At 39.0% G+C, this 18542-nt stretch overlaps 1 protein-coding gene across 2 annotated transcripts; it reads left to right on the top strand.

Moving 5' to 3' along the window:
- Positions 1-262: 262 nt before the first annotated feature.
- Positions 263-17220, top strand: wbp2nl (WBP2 N-terminal like). 2 transcript variants are annotated; one of them, XM_034190053.1, is made up of 8 exons: positions 263-418; positions 5041-5149; positions 6233-6371; positions 7997-8089; positions 8398-8598; positions 13056-13178; positions 15880-15959; positions 16048-17220. In XM_034190053.1, exons 1-8 carry the CDS (start codon positions 360-362, stop codon positions 16102-16104), a joined length of 861 nt encoding a protein of 286 aa, XP_034045944.1. In that variant the 5' UTR covers positions 263-359; the 3' UTR covers positions 16105-17220. The 2 variants fall into 2 exon arrangements, with proteins under 2 accessions (XP_034045944.1, XP_034045943.1); XM_034190052.1 differs by having other exon boundaries at positions 13053-13178.
- The last annotated feature ends 1322 nt before the right edge of the window (positions 17221-18542 follow it).

Below are 18542 nucleotides of genomic sequence, written 5' to 3'. Positions count from 1 at the left end.
TAATGTAAATATTGAAAATATGGAAGCTTATTTCCTTATTTTTCAAAGATGCAAATATTTCAAAAACAAAAAATAACTTCAGCTTACTCTACAGAGTGTGAATAAAACGTCATAAAGGAGTCGATATAAGCAGTATTTTGAAATATCATAAATAACAAAAATAAGGAATTGAAAACAAGGCACCTTGTGTTGATTTTAGAAGTTTAAACGCATATTATTAAGAGTGATTGTTGTGTTGTGTTTACGGTCGCCCCGGTGTCGTAAATCACGAGTTTTCAGGTTTGTGATGTAACGCGTGTGACGTTTGCGGGACATTCCTGACAGACTGACAACAGCAGAGCACAAGACGCCTCCTAAACATGGCTTTGAATCGAAATCATTCCCAAAACGGTGGCGTTTTGATAAATAATGGAGAAAGGTATGTGAAGATTAGCATGCAGGGAGTTATTTTATGAGCTAGCTTGGCGTCACTCCACTTGTAGGCTTGTTTACCTGTTTTTCAGTGCGTAGTTAGCTTTAGCTGTGTTAGACGCTAGCTGGCCGCAACTATGTTATATACGTACGGGGACAGTTTAAATGTTACATAGTATTTATTGTTTCATGCTAGGAGTACTTTGATATTAAATGAAGAGTTTATGGCTTCCGCGTATGTTGACATTTTGTCAAAGCAGGTTGGCAAACTTGTGGCTAATGTTAGCTTCACTGTCAAAACAGGAAGCAGTAGTAATATTTAGGATGTTGACGTCTTAGTAACGCCACAGTTTCATCATAGTGTGTATCTACACTGAATGACTATACTATAGACATATGATGGATAACATTAGCAGCCTTGGAAAAAAGCTTGATTTTAATAAAGGGAGGTTATATTTGGATACAGCAAACACGCACCTAGTGATATTTGACCGGATCTCCTCGCTGATTGGCTAGTTCAAATGACATCATCGTAGAGTAGAGGTGGGCGATACTTGGAATTTTGGTTTTGATGATACCAAATAAATACAGGCCCAGTATCGCCAATATTGATACAGATACTTTTCATATTAAGCTTCATAGATCCAAAGGATCCAAAAGACCTAGGATAGAATTTCGCCAAACATTGTACGTGACAACAAAATACTTTATTATCACAGTCAACATTTTTGTTTAAAAAAATATCTCTCAACACAACTTAAACTCTCCTGAGGTAGAGGGCTGACAAACCACAGTGCAAAAAATTAACACACCACAGCAAATACTGTAAACAGTTTCAGACTTATTCTGTTTTTCAAGTCGAACAATACAATAAAAGCATACAAAAAATAAGGAATTTCTTCCCTTCACTCTATGTTGTTTCTTAAATAAAGAGTGTAAAAAAAAAAAATAGAACTTAAAGCAAATTAAAACAATCTTCTGAGGTTAGAGAGCTGACAAACCACAATAGAGAAAAACTAACACACCACAACAAATATTGTAAACAGTTTCAAACTTGTTCTTTTTTTCAAGTCAAATAATACAAGAAAATAATACAAATAATAAGGAATTTCCTCCCATCAGTGCACTTCTGGCTTTAAACAAAATAAAAACAATAAGTGAAAATTAAATAGAGAAAGTATAAATAAAGAAAGAATACATTAGGGGCCCACAGCTACACTGGGCCCTGTCCCCCTGTTGAGAACAAAGGATTAGAGGTTTTTATTTAACAGTATCATGTTCACAGTGTCACATGTTGACTCGAGGAGAGCGCTGAGTGGGCAGGCCAGGCTGAGCATACCTGCATGGCTGTTGGCTGGCGCCACTGAGCCATGTGATGGCGCAACAGCAAAAGACCAGAGGGGGGAGGGTGCGCTGCTCCGTCTTTTGTGACACAGCGCAGCGCTACTTTTGCAGAGAGTAGACTTTGATGAATCTGCGTGCGCAGCAGTCAGTGCGTGTGGGAGAGGGAAAAAAGCTTGAGTATCGATCTTTTTATTCGAGGATTGTTCAATATCAATACCAGCGTTGGTATCGATATTATCGATATTAGGATCGATCCACCCACCTCTATCGTAGAGTTTATTTCAACATGGCAGCGCCCTCTGTTGGGAAAGTGTCAGTACACGGACCCACAACAGGGGGCGCAAATGAACGGACAATGAAGAAAGTCAAATAACAAGGCTTTACTGTTGTGAACACGCACAACAAATACAACAAATCACAATTTCGGTCTCAAGTTAAATTCCAATGGTGTCGTGTGGGCAGGCTCGACGATAGGAGACGTCTGTCCAAGACGAACCGGAACCACCCGATTTCCTCTGCCACCAAACCCCGGGAATACCGGAACCGGCAAGTCCCGAACTCCCAGGTGGTCTCTGCCTCCGCTCGTCGGATCCGGTACTGCTGGCGAGGAACAGACACAGTCAGACGTGGGTGCGGCTGCACCCAACAACACGTGGGGTGGAAAACACCACCTCCACCTCTAATCAGAAAACAACACTGTCTAGTAACTAGGATACTTATCAAATACGTTCCTTTCACAAATGATGAAGGGCTGGCTGAGTTCGTTACCTCCTTGGTAGAGCGATATCTCAGCAAATGAGGTGGAGATGCCGTTCTGCTGATATACCTCCTCAGTGATTGGGATCAGCTGTCTCCAGTGATAGATGACAGCTGTCATCCTGGCTGCTCCCGTAAGGCGGCAGCGCCCTCCGGTGCCTGGAGCCCGCACTCCAGGCAGGGCGCCCTCTAGTGGTGGTGGGCCAGCAGTACCTCCTCTTCAGCGGCCCACACAACACCCTCGGCAAAGTTGAACTGGATGATATTTCGCCGTACGCGGCACCGGCAAATGGCGGGTTGCACTGTTTTGCCGGCCGTCTAAATTTTTTTACGACGGAATGGAGCGGTCGGGCAGGAACTTAAAGGCGATTGGAGTTTAAGATCTTATTTCACATTCATAGTAGCTCAATATTAGTGATTTTCATTATTGAAAATTGGCATATTTTACATTGAAAAACATACACTCTAGGATTACATCATTTGAACTAGCCAATCAGCGAGGAGATCCGGTCAAATATCGCTAGGTGCGTGTTTGCCGTAACCGGCAAAATATACACATCGTTTAATAAATGGTAAAGTTAATTTTATATATCTGGTTAAGTGTGATGTAACGCATCATGTGATTTTCAACTTCCGGGTCCAACCAAAAAAGGTGCACTGTCATTAACATGGAGAACTGCACTCAGACGCTCTGATCAAGCTGCACTTAAACTGTTGCACATGGACAACAACATTAACATCGCAACATAAAACTCTTTCTATATTGTGCTTAAAACTCTCCTGGATATATTAACTGGGTTTTTAGACATTGTTATTGCATTTGTTTTATGTATAAATGCCAGAAGCTTAGGTAGTTTCTCCGTTCTTTTCAATGAGAGTTGCTGTGAGCTGCAATCGTTTGGAGGGAAAGTGAAGTTTGCACTTTAACGTCCTGTTTATTGTCCTTTACAACACTTTTTGTCCTCTTTGTTCCAGAGTAATATATATAAGATGTCTGAAATTCAGTTTGCGTTTATTAAATTCTATGCAGGTTAAATGTAGCAGACACGGATCATTGGTAATATTTGTTTTAGCAAGTTTTCAGGGTCTCATGGATGCGGTCTCTTATTAATGTGATGAAAAGCATAAAAAATTAGATTTTAGTAGTACAGTGGAACCTTAATTTACGAGTTTAAATTTGTTCTGTGACCAAGCTCCTAAGCCAATCTGCTCATTTCAAACGAATTTCCCCCATTGAAAAATAACTAAAATAATTTTAATCTGTTCCAGCCTTGTAAAACATCCCCAAATCACTCTAAATTGTAAAAAAAAAATTTAGTAACAAACAGACATGTATATTTTACCTGTGCGTAATAAAATATATAAGTAAAAGAAAAAAGTTTTTTTTAAGTGTTCTTACCTTAGAAACAGACGAATGCGGTTAACGGAGGAGGAGAAGGGAGGGACAGAGGTTTGCGTACACTGTAAACTAAACTTAAACTGTAGATCCTTAAAAGGATCATACAGACATAACTTTAATTGTAAACTTGCAGGTCTTTGGACCCGGAAACAGATTTATCAAGTGATGCGTTACATCAGAGCTTAACAACCGGATGATGTCTTTTACTTTACTTCATTGTTTATTTAAGGCAGAGTCCATATCATAAAAACAAACAAACAAGATACAGCACAATAAAAGTAGACATTATAGATATATAAAGACATAGCTGTCATGACACCAAGATCCACAAGGATCAGGACATGTACAGACATTTTCTCCAATGCTTTCAAAGTCCAGAACAATATCTTATGTCACTAAGTGTAGGATCAAGTAAAAGTCTAATAATTTCATTTTTTTTGAGTCAATCATTCGCCAGATGTATACATCAAATTCCTCAGCACAGCAAGGAAAATGGGAAGAGAGCTACTAACAAACATGACTTGCACTTGTCCATTGTTGGTGCTTAAGCCAGATTCTAAATGCATTATTATATACCACCTGAAGTTTTTTTTTTCATCTTCACATTAGTGTACCTGCACCACTGGTCTGTACAAAGTGAAGTGCAGTAGGCTGTGAAAAGAGCAATTTTAAAATAATCTGTACACATATTAATTTTACACGCCAGCAAGTTAGCTCGAGCGTATAATTTACAGCTCTGATGCTGCACATCATCACCATCACATGTCATCTTTTATGATGAGATATTTTACTTTCCAAATTTTAGTCATCTTGTTGTATGATGCATTTTAAGTTTATAAGAAATATTATGCATTTTGTACAGCATATATTTGTATATTTTTGCCACAATCAGTGTTTCTTTTTAAATTGTTTCTAGTCTGTTTATTTTTGTTTGCCAGTGATTGTTTCTATTTATATATTACTGTAATTCTTTTCTGTTTTTTTTATTCCATATTGTAAACAAATTATCTTGGAAATATTATTTTACATGCACTTTGTAATTTTATTTCCTGTATAAATCAAATTGACTTATAGCATCTATCATATAGCTAATAAAACATGTTTTATTTTGACCTGTTTTTGTTTTTTAGCATCGTAAAGGAATGTAAGAATGTGGAGCTTTCATTCAGTGATGTCAGCTGCAAGACAGACTTGCTGAAGGGGACCAAGAAGGGCACTATTTACCTCACACCATACAGGGTACTGCCTAAATACTTCTCATAGAACTGAAATGATTAATTGATTAGTTGTTCTGGGGGGAAAAAATCTAATTATGTCCTACAACAAGAATACAAGGTAAATGGACAGGTTATAGCTTCTAAAATAAAATTTTTTTATTACGTCTGCCAAGGACATAATAAAATCATCAGCGTTTATTTCTTTATTTGTCTGTGTGTTAGCAGGATTACATCAAAACTACTGCATGGATTTTGAAGAAATTTTCAATTTCGGAGGTGATCTGGATCCGGATTCTGGATCAAGATTTCACTTTATATTTGCTTTGAAGGATTAAGTCAAAAGTACTTCACAAATTCTCACCAAATTATCACCACAGACAAACATTAGGGCATAGAAGACTCCATTAAATTTGGGAGTGGATCGGTATCAAGTTCCTGATTTTAATTTCTTAAAATTTCACCATTTCGAGGATCATCTCAAATCTGCTTGATGGGTCTTGGAAAAATTTAAATTACATGTGGCTGTTGTACAAAGGAAGACCCTGTTAGTGTTAGATGTTGGGAGTGATCCAGATCAATATGCAGGTTCTGCAGCAGAAACATACAACATCATGATGTACAACCAAGATCAGAAAGACACTATTTTGTTTTAGTTTGTGAATTAAATATCAGATTTCAACATATTGAGCAGTCGGACCATTCTGGATCAGTATGCAATTATTGCATTGTGTTGTGGAATCCGGATCCAGGTAAAGTCCGCGTCACAATGTGAATTACATATCTTTTATTTTGAGTTCTCGTCAACCCTTGGCACCCTTAATCTTTTTAAATTGAACACATTTGGTTTTGTTGGCACTGTTGGGTGCATTAAAACAAATAATTCAAAGATGTCATTTTTTCTGTAAGAATATAAAAAGGCCTTTTTTTATTACCAATTTTCTGATATTTTCTTGACTGGGGAGTTATTTTAGTAATCACAAAAAAATAATAATGAAAAATAACAATAAGGCTGTTCCATACATCACTGGCTGAGATGTCCTGAATCTGACTGGAAACCTTTACTTATACACCTTGTAACTCTGTCCACACTTTCTTTCTGTCTCAGTTGGTGTTTGTGTCCAGTAATACCAAGGACTGTTTGGGTTCAGTCATGTTCCCCTATTATCTGATGAAGGGCTGCAGCATTGAACAGCCAGTTTTTGGAGCTAACTACATTAAAGGGACAGTGTCAGCAGAGCCTGGCGGTAGGTGACAGCTTTTATATTTGCCATTGTAGACTTGGCTTATGTAATGAAGAAAACAACTCTTCAATGTTGTTGTATTTTTGTTTGACTTTTGTGTCTATATCAATAGATATGGTCTGTGTTTCATACATGGTAGCTGGGATTCACTTTAAAACGTAATGTAATAGAGCTTAAGCAAAAGTCCATTCATTCATTCATTCTCCAGAGATTTAGAATATTGGTGAAAATGTTGAACCTATTCAGAAGAGACTCGCTAAGAGCTGTGACATTGTGTAACGATGTCAAGCCACAAGTTTGCATGATAATAACATGATTTTAACAAAAACATTTTTTATTTACATCACCGAAAAGAACTACAGTACCCACAATCCTAATGGCGATGTCACTGATTTATGGACTTTGTTTTTGCCAGGTAAATGTTTCAGTTAATATGACGTGGGAAATGCTGCCAAAGTGAGCAGTGTCGTGGCTCGTCCTACAGAGTAGCGCACTTGGTGTGCGTGCAAATCCTTTTCTGTGCTGAGTTCAAATCCAGCTCGACAGGAATGATTTTTTTTCCTGTTTGTTGGTTTTGACATCTTTTGTCATGGGTGGCTGTAATTTACTGCTCACTAAATGATCATATTTGCCATAGGAGATGTGGTGTGTAACTTTGCAATGACCAGAAATGCATTTGCGACTGGTTTGTGAGTGCGTGACAAATCAGGTGACAGATGTTGCTGCTGTGAGGTAAACGCAAATTGTGATTGCAGTCAGGAATGAAGTACTCTATGATAACTAGGCTATATTTTACTATAGCCACAATACTCGTATAAACTACAAAATGTATACAAAACTATTATTATGTACAATTGTTAGCCATATAAAACCCACTTTTATTCACTGGCTTTTAACACAATATGAGACTTGGTCTGTTTTAGTTGTTTTGCTTATTTTTTTGTTGGGGTGCTTTGTTGTTTTTATGACCATCATGTACATCACTTTGTTTCAGTTTTGGCCATTTGAAAATGCTTTATAAATAAAGTTGAGTTGAAGTTGAGATATAAACACTAAGGTAATGAAAAGGATTACAGGGGTGGCCAAGTTCGGTCCTCGAGATTGGATTGGATTCAGGTGTGTTGGAGCAGGGAGACAACTAAGAGTGTCAGGAAGGTGGCTCTCGAGGACCGAACTTGGCCACCCCTGGATTAGAAGTTTGAGAAGGAGATCGAGAAGGTTTGATTTCCAATGCATTATGGTAATGAATTGTTTCTTCAATTAGAGATAATTATGTATACAGTCTTGTACCTTTGCCCTTAAAAAAAAAAAGTCCAAATCCAATCTTTTTATGATTAGGATTCATCTTGTAACTGATTGGCTTGGTTCAAGGGCTAAAATGCTTTATATGAGGATTTTCTGAAATGTCAGTGGAGAAAGTGAATGGGATTTTTACTTCCAGAACCGTAGCCCTGAAAAAGGTGGTCACTGTTGAGGTTTATAAATGTAGTACATTTTCAGAATCAAATGAGTACATTTTAGCCAGTGTTTTTTTTTTTTTTTTTTTTTCTTCTCCTTCTTCTGTTGGCCTTTGCTTTTAAAATTCAGATGTAGCTTTCCGTTCTGAATGTAGTTTGCTCTTTTATTAGGTGGCTGGGAGGGAAAGGCCGACTTCAAGATGTCATTCCCTAGTGGGGGCGCCATAGAGCTGGGACAGTATCTTTTCAAACTGGCTACAAATGGTTTGTATGTTAGCTTCTAGAGTGTCCTACATATTATGTTAAATATTGATTTCAGCATCAGCATATGAAACTGCTGAAATCTGTTCAAACCTTCATCAGTGTATAATGGTTAAAAACTGTACAAAATAAAAATTCTAGCATTCAAAACTAAAGTATGAGCAGTGACGTATACAAAAGCTCAAATGTCAACTTGTATAGAGCTGCCTCATTAATTTGTGTAAGAGAGACAGTGGCTGTTGGAGGGGGTTGACACTTCCGTTCATTTCAGTTCATCTGTTGAAAGACAGTTTTCTCTTGCCATATTCCAGCTTCCCGAGCTGCTCCTGCCCATAATGGAGCAACTTCTTATGGCTATCCTTCACCTGGAATGATGAATGGTTACGGTCCTCCTCCACCTGCTCCGCATGGTTACCCCTATGCACCTCCTCCTCAGCAGAATGGATTCTACCAAGGTCCTCCTCCTCCTTCTGCTGCTGGCAACATGGGTTACCCCTATCCGACTGCTGCAGGTACAGGAATCAGCAGTTTGTAATATTGTTATATTCCACTGAAGATACCCATGAAGTGAGATGTAGTGCCTTTAGAATGGTCAAAAAAATTGATTATAGCAAGTCACTGTATCTTGTATGGTGTGCATAGAGCAAGGTTTGACATTAGCAATGGCCTGTAGCCACAAAAGTTGTACTCTTTGGTTAAGAAATATCCCAAATATCCCTTATTAATACCTTTTTGGCAACCATGCTACAAGCCTTCACAAATGCTGCATCCCTTAACGATACACAAACATCCCGATTGCTACACTGAACAACACAATCACGTTACTGCTAGTAAACAAATCTGTGTGAGCTCAGTACTTGTCACCGTCTATCGAGGAGTTATAGTAGATATGGGTTCTTAAGAGTAGGTCTACCAAGCCTTCTCAAACTGCATACCTGCTAACACAGAGGTAAAAATAAACTGTGTGTGTGAGGCTGGGGGTGGAGGAGGGAGATAAAGACCGTGAGAGAATCTGTCATGTTTACAAAGGACTTTCTTCACCGTTCACTTAGCTTTTGCCTGCCCCCAATAGTTCAGCGTCACCACAGCAAATCTGTATCAGGATTTGGCATAAGTTTTATGCTGGATGCCCATCCTGACACAACTTCAAGTTTACCTGATGAAACACACATAGCCCCATGTCTTCCGACTAGACGCAAATCTCATCAATGACAACGATTCCATATGTGCCTTGATACACTACCAGCGATATGATACATATAGCAATACATGACGATACTGATGATGTGATACAATTCACCCCGTTCCCGTGTTGATATGTATTTGATGGCGATTCAGTTCCTCCCATTGGGATGTGATTTGGTGCAATACGATTAATGATAGGTATTGATAAGATTTTATCTATCAATTCCGCTTATCGTGCCAATTCTTTATTGATTCACTTATCAGTGCTGCTTGTGGATTTTCTGTGTACTAAAAGTAGGCTTTACAGCTTTTCTATGTCAACAACTAACCTATAAAATTGTTCACGGACTGACACCTCCCTACTTAGCTGACCTAATTAAACCCTACGTACCGGCCTAGGCTCTGCGTTCTCAGGGTGCAGGGCTACTTTGTGTCCCTAGGGTGAACAAGAAGACTGCAGCTCACAGAGCTTTCTCTTATCGTGCCCCTGTTCTGTGGAATGATCTCCCTACATCAATTAAACAGTCAGATTCTGTAGAAACTTTCAAGTCCAGACTTAAGATGCACTTATTTTCCCTTTCGTATGGCTAGTATACTGGCATAGTATGTTACTATGCTTTTTATTCTTTTAAATTCATTTTATTAGGAAACGGAGCAGGCCGCGGCCTCAACTTGATTTAAATTCTGGGTCTTTTAGTGAAGCTTAGGGCTCGTGGCTGGCAGTCACCTTAGTATTTCTTCTCTTTTTCTTGTTGCTTAATGCTGGCTAATTATTTTCTCTCTGTTTGAGGTGTGGCTCCATCCAGAGATGGGTGTGGTGTTTGTTTCTGCAACCCTTCTTTCCTGTGCACCGACAAAATTTCCTGTAAATAGTTTTGTAAATTGTGTCGATAGCATGGTCCAAGCAGAGGGTCACCCCTTTGAGTCTGGTCTGCTTGAGGTTTCTTCCTCAAGTCATCAGAGGGACTTTTTCCTGACCACCGTCACCTGTGTGCTTGCTCTGTGGGTTGGTAAAGTTAGACCTTATTTGTGTGAAGCACCTTGAGGCAACTATGTTGTGATTTGGTGCTATATAAATGAGGAAAAGAAAAAAAAAGAAACATACTGGATCATTGATCTCTGGACATAAGTAAAAATCAATAAAATCTGTACATGGTCACTGGATCCTTGATGTATATGATGGATCCTTGATTTCTGGACATACGAGGTCTCTTAGATAATAAACCGACCCTTTTATTTTTTTTTTTTTACTATATGGATTTGAATGACATGCGATTACACCAATCATGCTTGAACCCTCGTGCGCATGCGTGAGTTTTTTCACACGTGTCGGTGACGTCATTTCCCTGTGGGCAGGCCTTGAGTGAGATGTGGTCCCGCCCTCTCGGCTGAATTCCTTTGTTTCACACGCTGCTCGAGACGGCGCGCGTTGCTTTATCAAAATTTTTTCTGGACCTGTGAGGAATATCCGAGTGGACACTATTCGAGAAATTAAGCTGGTTTTCTGTGAAAAGTTTAACGGCTGATGAGAGATTATGGGGTGTTTCTGTCGGTGTAAGGACTTCCCACGGAGCGGGACATCCTGCAGCGCTTCCAGGCGCCGTCGTCGGCCTGTTTCGAGCTGAAAACATCCTAATTTAAGGCTTAATTCACCCAGGACATCGTGAGAGAACAGAGAAGATTCAGAAGAGGCCGGCATGAGGAATTTATGCGGACATTCCACTGTTTAAGGACATTTTTTTAATGAAAGACGTACGCGCAAATTCGCCGAGTCGTTTCCGTGACGACTCGGCAAATCTGTGTGCGCCGCGACAGGAAAAACACCTCCGTGTTGAAAACCATTTGTAGAATTCAGGCGGCTTTTAATGGCTTTCAACAAGTGAGTAACTGAGAAATTGTTTAACAGCTTGGGCATGTTCCAACTTGCCCGTTAAGATTTCCAACGGAGGTGTTTTTCCTGCCGCGACCCCCCGCGGTCGGGTCCAGCCCGACATGCGACTCTGCCCGCACGTTCTTTCATTACAAAATGACCGTTAACAATGGAATGTCCGAATAAACTCCTCATGCCGACTTCTTCTGAAAGTTCTCTGTTCTCTGACGACTTACTGCATCAACAGAGCCTGAAATGTGGAAGTTTTCAACTTGAAACGGCGAGACGCTGCCGCCTCGAAGCGCAGATCGCCGTCAGGCGCCGTGGACCGTCCTTAAAGCGACACTACCAGACCAAAATCTCTCATCAGCCGTTAAAATTTTTACCGAAAACCAGCTGAATTTATTGAATGGTGTCCACTCAGTTGTGCCTTACAGTTTTGAAAAAAATTTTATCAAACAAAGCAACAGTCTCTGAGCCATTCCTAAACAATGAAAAAAATCGACGAGCGGGTGGACGACTCCTCACTCAAAGACTGCCCACAGGCGAATGACGTAACCGACAGGCGTGAAAAAACTCTCGCATGCCCACGAGGGTTCAAGCATGTCTGATGTAATCACATGTGATTCAAATCCATATGGTTTTTGAAAAAAATAATAAGGTCGGATACTTTTCTAATAGACCTCGTAAATAGAAATAAACAATCTGTGGTTTTTGTCAAAAGCATTTCCTTTCAGATATTAATAGTATAAATGTAACTCCATAGACCCTGAGCTGAGCTCTTCAGCCAGCTGCTACACGTCAGGATGTAATTCATAAAAAACGCAGGATGTCTCATCTTGGGAAAAAAATTGTTTTGGTCAGATGTAGTCTATTGATTGTATTATAACATTTGTAGAGAGGTGTCATCTGATTTAAAACAGTGATTCGCTCTGAAGTTATTCATTCCGACCTAAATCTCACGGCTCTTTGGAGCTGCGCACTTAGTCCTACAAAACAGAGGATATTACTGTTATTATTATTTCCTTTACCAGGTGGGCAACTTCAGTTTACACACCGGCTGGTGCTCACGTCAGTGGACTTGCCGCTTCTGAAAACCAGCAAACAGTGGGCCGAAGCGTTACTTCGTTGCTTCAAGCTTCAAACAGACCCGCTGCAGTCTGCAGTCAACATAGAGAAATAATCATTTTCTCGATAAACAACGGCTGCTCCAGTGTCCCGAACCGTCTGCGGTGTATTCAGTGTGCCTCGGAAAAAATTGATGCAAGCAGGCAACGAGCGATGCAACACGATTCAACCCGTCGATTGCATCGATGCACACTGAATGAATCGATGCACTCGCATCACGTTTGTATCTAGATACCGATTAAATTAATTTCCACATGCCTACTTCCTATGTGTTTTCCTACTCTGCTTAGCTTGTGCTATCTGACAAGATCTGGTGTACACAAAGCAGAGTGGCTGCACTTCACAATTCACTTTAAATAACTTTTAAAAAAAAATGTAAATATGGTCATTCTGCCAGTGTGTTTTGAAAACATAACCACAGTTCTACTATAATACTGAATTTGAAGACTGAGATATGTGTTTTTAAATATTTGAATTATCGTTAGTTGAAACGTATTACAAGTTTTCACTCGATTAATGACTTTTCATTTGTAGAAATGTCACATTTAAGCAAAGAAGGAATTTGTGTAAAATTCCATGTGGGACAAGTGCTCAAAAATATTAGCATCTAATCTCTGGTGTATAGTCATTGCTTCTTACCTTTATGCTGTTTTCTGGGTGTGTGTGTGTGTCTCTGTGTCTGTCTGTCTGTGCGTGTATGCAGTCTGTGTTTTTATTCACTCATTGTAACCCCCTTTTCCCTTGAAGCATCATCTCTTTCTTTTCTGTACGTCATTTATGTTCCAGGAATGTACCCTGCTGGTTTTGACTACATGGCCCCACCTCCACCTTACCCTGGGCCACCCCCAAATTGGCCCTCACCTCCTCAGAATTGGACAGCAGCAGCAACAGCCCCACCAGCAGCCCCAGGTTTGTTTGTTTGTTTGTTTGTTTGTTTGTTTGTTTTTTTAAGCTGAGTGTCTCTGTCACTGCACTTATCAGATCTGATCTGTCGATCCGAAAGTGAATCACTTTGAAGCACTCCATCAAAAAACATGGTGCTGCTGTCTCATCTGCTACACGTCATAATTAGAAAATAAACACAGTCCACTCTTATTTGTAACCCTGTCTGGGTTTCATTGAATACAGTCATAAGGTGCCAGGCTGCTTTATAAGGCTTAAATAAAAACAAAGACAGGCCAACCACTGAACCGGTTTTCACTTCACCAGTAGTACAGTTTTTAGGGAAGGACTTGTTTCATTCCCGTTCATGTAGGTGATGGGTACAAGACCACAAGTAACTTACTGGTAATTTTTCCATGAATATGCTCATATTTGGATAGAAACATAAATAGTAGGGGGTCGGCAATGCTCCCTCATGAAATGGATTCAGGAATGATAATTTTACTATGGAGTGATTTCTTTTGAGATTTGATTTGATTTTGTGCAATCGGATACAATTCTTTGTTTTATGTAGATGTTTAGTTTCCGTGGCCGCTGGCCCTAAGCTTCACTAACAAACTCAGAATTTAGATAAAGTTGAGACCGAGACCTGTTTTTTTGCTAATAAAATGAATTTAAAAGGATAGGAAGCATAGTTCTATACTATGCCAGTATGCTAGCCATACGAAAGGGAGAATAAATGCGTATTAAGTCTGGACTTTAATGTTTGTACAGAATCAGACTGTCACCCACAGACTTTTTATTCACCTTAGGGATACAAAGTAGTCCTGCACCCTGAGAACGCAGAGCCCGGGCTGGTATGTAGGGTTTAATTAAGTCAGCTAAGTAGGGAGGTGCTAGTTCGTGAATAATTTTATAGCTTAATAGCAGAACCTTAAAATCCAACCTCACAGAGACAGGAAGCCAGTGAAGAGACACCCAAATGGGTGTAATGTGGTTGAACTTTCTTCTTCCAGTCAAGAGTCTGGCAGCAGCATTTTGAACCAGTTGGAGACACCTAATGCTGGACTGTGGTAAACCAGAAAATAAAACATTGCAGTAGTCCAATCTACAAGAGACAAATGCATGGATCAGGGTCTCAGCATCAGCCATAGACAGGATGGGACAAATCTCCGCTATGTTTTGCAGGTGGAAGAAAGCAGTCCTCGTAATATCTCTAATGTGTAGGTCAGAAGACAGCGTGGGATCAAAAATCACCCCAAGGTTCCTCAATTTGTCAGTGTTGATGTATGACACACAAAACTAGGTTAAGAGTTAGCTGGTCAAACTGATACCAATGTCTCACTGGACCAAGAACCATTATTTCGGTCTTGTCCGAGTTGACCTTAATCCAATAGAAAACATGTAGGGTGACATCAAAAATGCTGTTTGAGGCAAAACCAAGAAATGCAGAGGAACTGTGGAATGTAGTCCAATTTTTCTGGGCTGGAATACCTGTTCACAGGTGCCAGAAGTTGGTCGACTCCATGCAACACAGATGTGAAGCAGTTCTCAGAAACAGTGGTTATACAACTTAGTTCAGTGCTTCACAGGAAAGATAAATCTTCAAGCACATTTCAGTTTATAGAGTAAATGTTTGTTTGTCAAGAAAAATGCAGACACTGCTATTTTTTGAACAACCTAATTACTTTTTTCAACTTTCTGTAATGTAATAACAAATTTGATGTTTTTCTTCATGTCTTGATTTGGAATAGAATGTGCGGTGTTCCCAATGCATTTCCATGTATGGAAATAAAAGCTGTTATAAGGACTTTGAGCTTCATCCACTTTTTTAAAACATGCTGCTATTATTTTGAACACAGCTGTAAGTCCTGAGAACCATTGGTGCTAGTGATAATTTCTGGATTGTGTAACGAAGCGGATGAGAGTCTAATATTGATGACTTGACTATTGATGTTAAATTTGTCATGGTTATTCGTTACACCCCGAGATAAATCACGAATGAAGCTAAACAAAATTAGCATTACAAATAATGCATAGAAGAGGAATCAGAACTCAAAAATGCAGAAGTTCTGTTTGGGTGATCCTCAGAGGTGGGCGTAAGTCACCATCAAGTCACTTTCAAGTCATGAATCAGGAAGTCTCAAGTCATAATGACCACCAAGTGTTTGACAGCTGACTTGAGACTTGACTTGGGACTTGCAGATTGATGACTTGAAAATGACTTGACAGTGACTTTGTCCCAACTCTGGTGATCCTACACAAAGAACACCGAGATCTATGGTTAGCTCTGAAAGCTACGTTTCCTCTGAAAGTGCTCTTGCTGTCTTATCATATGGTAAATGGTCTGCATTTTCCATCTGCATCAGACGCTCAAAGCGCTTTACAATAAGCCTCACATTCACCCTGATGTCAGGTTGCTGCCATACAAGGTGCTCACTACACACCGGGAGCAACTAAGGGATTAAGGATCTTGCCTAAGGGCCCTTAGTGATTTTTCCGGTCAGGCTGGAATTTGAACCTTTCCAGGCACTTGGGGTGAGATTATTGCACTGCTTGGATTCTTTTGATTCTTTTGTGGTAAATCTGTTTTCCCCACTCTGTGCATCTTTCAAATGTGCCGCTGAATTTGGCGCTTATTGTTGTGCTTCATATCATCAGTACGATGTCTCTCACGTCAGTTGCGATTTTCATAACAGCCTTCTCTCACACATTTCCCTGTGTACAGGAGGTAATGCCAAAGCAGCCGAAGCAGCCAGCAGTGCGTATTACAATCCCAGCAATCCACACAACATCTACATGCCCATGGTAAGCTGCTTTGTTTGTGTTCTAACCAGGTACAGTGGTCTTTGCACCCAAACAATATTTGTTTTTGTTTTTTTCCATTCTCATATAGGAGCGGCCTCCACCGTATGCACCTCATCCAGATTCCACTGATAAGAAAAACAACTGAGGCTCAGGCACCAAGATGTCACACTTTTCTCCATCTGATACGTATTCTACGCAAGAGTATTGCTCATGAATAACTATTTAGTCATGGAATACAGAAATGTATAACTCATAGAGGATAAATTAATACTTTGGATAGTGAAATGTCTTATAAATCAACCACTTGTTATATACAGTTTTCTTTTTTTTTTTTTTGTCATAAACAGACAACACACCTGTTTGAATTTGTGGTGCTTCAGTAAGAGCATAATCTTTATACCAGTTAAGCATTCCACGAAGAAGAATGTAGTGAATGTATTTTTTAAAAAATGCATTTATTACCAAAACATTTTCTAGCAATGCATTGTTTGCAGTTCATGCAGTTTGTAACAATACCAACTTCTTATATAAACAATATTTTTGCACCGTCACCGAAAAGCGCTGTGGTTCTCTGCGTTTTTACATTGAGGGACTGTTGTCCACAACATAATATTAAACTAGGTTAACTAGTCTAACATATTATCACAGCCTCATTAGGAAAATGTGGAGCTTTTGTATTTTTTCTTTTTCTTTATTCATTGACCATTGCAATCCAAACCACACGAAGTCCGCTGAGTTATTTAATTCACTGTAGGACACACATGAAAATAATCAATCTACATGTTACAGTTTTACTTTTCTGAGTCACGGTGTTTGAGAAACGGGATCAAATAGTTCCTGTGTAACAGAATAACGTGCAATAACAAGGCTGCAACCTGAGCAACCTTCCTCTCTGCTCTTGCTTCTGCTGTATCCATGTATGTAAAGCCAAGCTGAAACCACAACTTTGTGTAATTACACTAGTGTGTGGATACAGGGACACACCTTGAGGCCCGTCAGTGTTTTGCCTGCTGTTGCAAACATTTACCTAATTATATTAAAATGAAGCAAACAGCACAACTAATTGTAAATTCCGCCACATGCATCAGATAAAACCTGTAAGAGAGCACTTGCACATAAGTAGACAGTTTTTTTTTTTTAAGGGTGGGCTGTGTTTTCGTTTGCCTAAATTAATCAGATGTGTGTATATTAATATCTAATTTGCAATTCTTATTCCTTGTGTCTGTCAATTTAAAAATTCTAATAAATGTGGAATTGATTAATTTTTGTGTTGAGCCAATGTATCATTTTCCTAGGTTGTATTATAAATTCTAATTGTTTAATTTTATGTGATTAATCAGTTCTTACACTAATGTGGTTCTAATATTTTAGGGTTGTATTTTGTCTGCAATTATTTGTTCATTGAGATATTCACCTTTGCTCTTATTGCAGTAATTTTAATCACATTTTAAAATCCTATATATTGCTTCTGCTTTGAAAATAAAGAAACTCAAGCTACATGTAGCTTCAAAACCACACACATTGAAATTTCATACAAAATCCTTTCTGCAGGGTTATGTGGATATGTGACTATTTGCATTTCAAAATGTAACCACTAAAACAAAAGTAATCACTTATTTTTCTGATTTAGTAACTTTTTTGTGCATAAAAGGTCTGTCTTACTGACAACCACACCTGCTGTTGCTCAGTCATCTCCTTTGCTCCTTTTCATTTGTTGCTAAATTCATATAAAATCCTCTCAGCAGTGTAATGCGGCGGTCTGTTAAAGTTGAGTTTTAGAATGTAACTGCTGAGGAAACACTGAGAAAGTAAGTTTACATCTTTGATGTAGTACATTTCTTTGTGAAAGCAGTCTTGTCTTTTCACATACAACCACACCTGCTCCTAATCCATCATCAATCAAGCATCCACTAACCACCCACTAGGTGGTAGACACGTCTGTGATATTACACAAGCAAAGTGTTTTTTTTTTGTTTTTTTGCATTGATACCACCCGATTTTTTTTTGTTAACCTGGAGGGAATGTGGGGTTGCTTATCTATCTATTCACTCATTGCATTTTAGAGGATACATGTCTAGGCTTTGCCAAATCCTAGTATCACACTCAAATATGAATATTACAAGGAAATAACTTTTACAGTTTTAACTGTTTTTATTCATACTTATCATTCGACAGCATAAAAATATTACTATTCACACTCTAACTGTACGACATTTATTACGTTATGAAACCAGAACAGTACTGTATGTTATCATACACATTTATTTCACAATGATATATTCTGTAACAGTTATCAGGAGTCTCTCCAAATACAGATGGCATTGTAACACACTAAATCACAAAGTATTCACCACACGCACATGCTTTTGGATCAACACAATGTTTATAATTACAACTACGTATATATCAACAGATAAGTAGAATCCAATCACAGCTTTCCAACCATTAAATCATGAACTATACTTTATGGCTCAAATCCTTTTTATTTCCAGTTCTTAGTAGAAAGAAAGTGCTTTGCTTAATGTGCAGCTAATTCTATAAATATATTTGCAGTCCTAACTACAGAGAGATGAAAATGTGTAA

This window comes from Thalassophryne amazonica, chromosome 16, assembly GCF_902500255.1.
Source record: "Thalassophryne amazonica chromosome 16, fThaAma1.1, whole genome shotgun sequence".
Lineage (NCBI taxonomy): Eukaryota > Metazoa > Chordata > Actinopteri > Batrachoidiformes > Batrachoididae > Thalassophryne > Thalassophryne amazonica.
The sequence above is the reverse complement of the archived record's forward strand: the minus strand, read 5'-3'. Positions and strand labels throughout refer to the sequence as shown.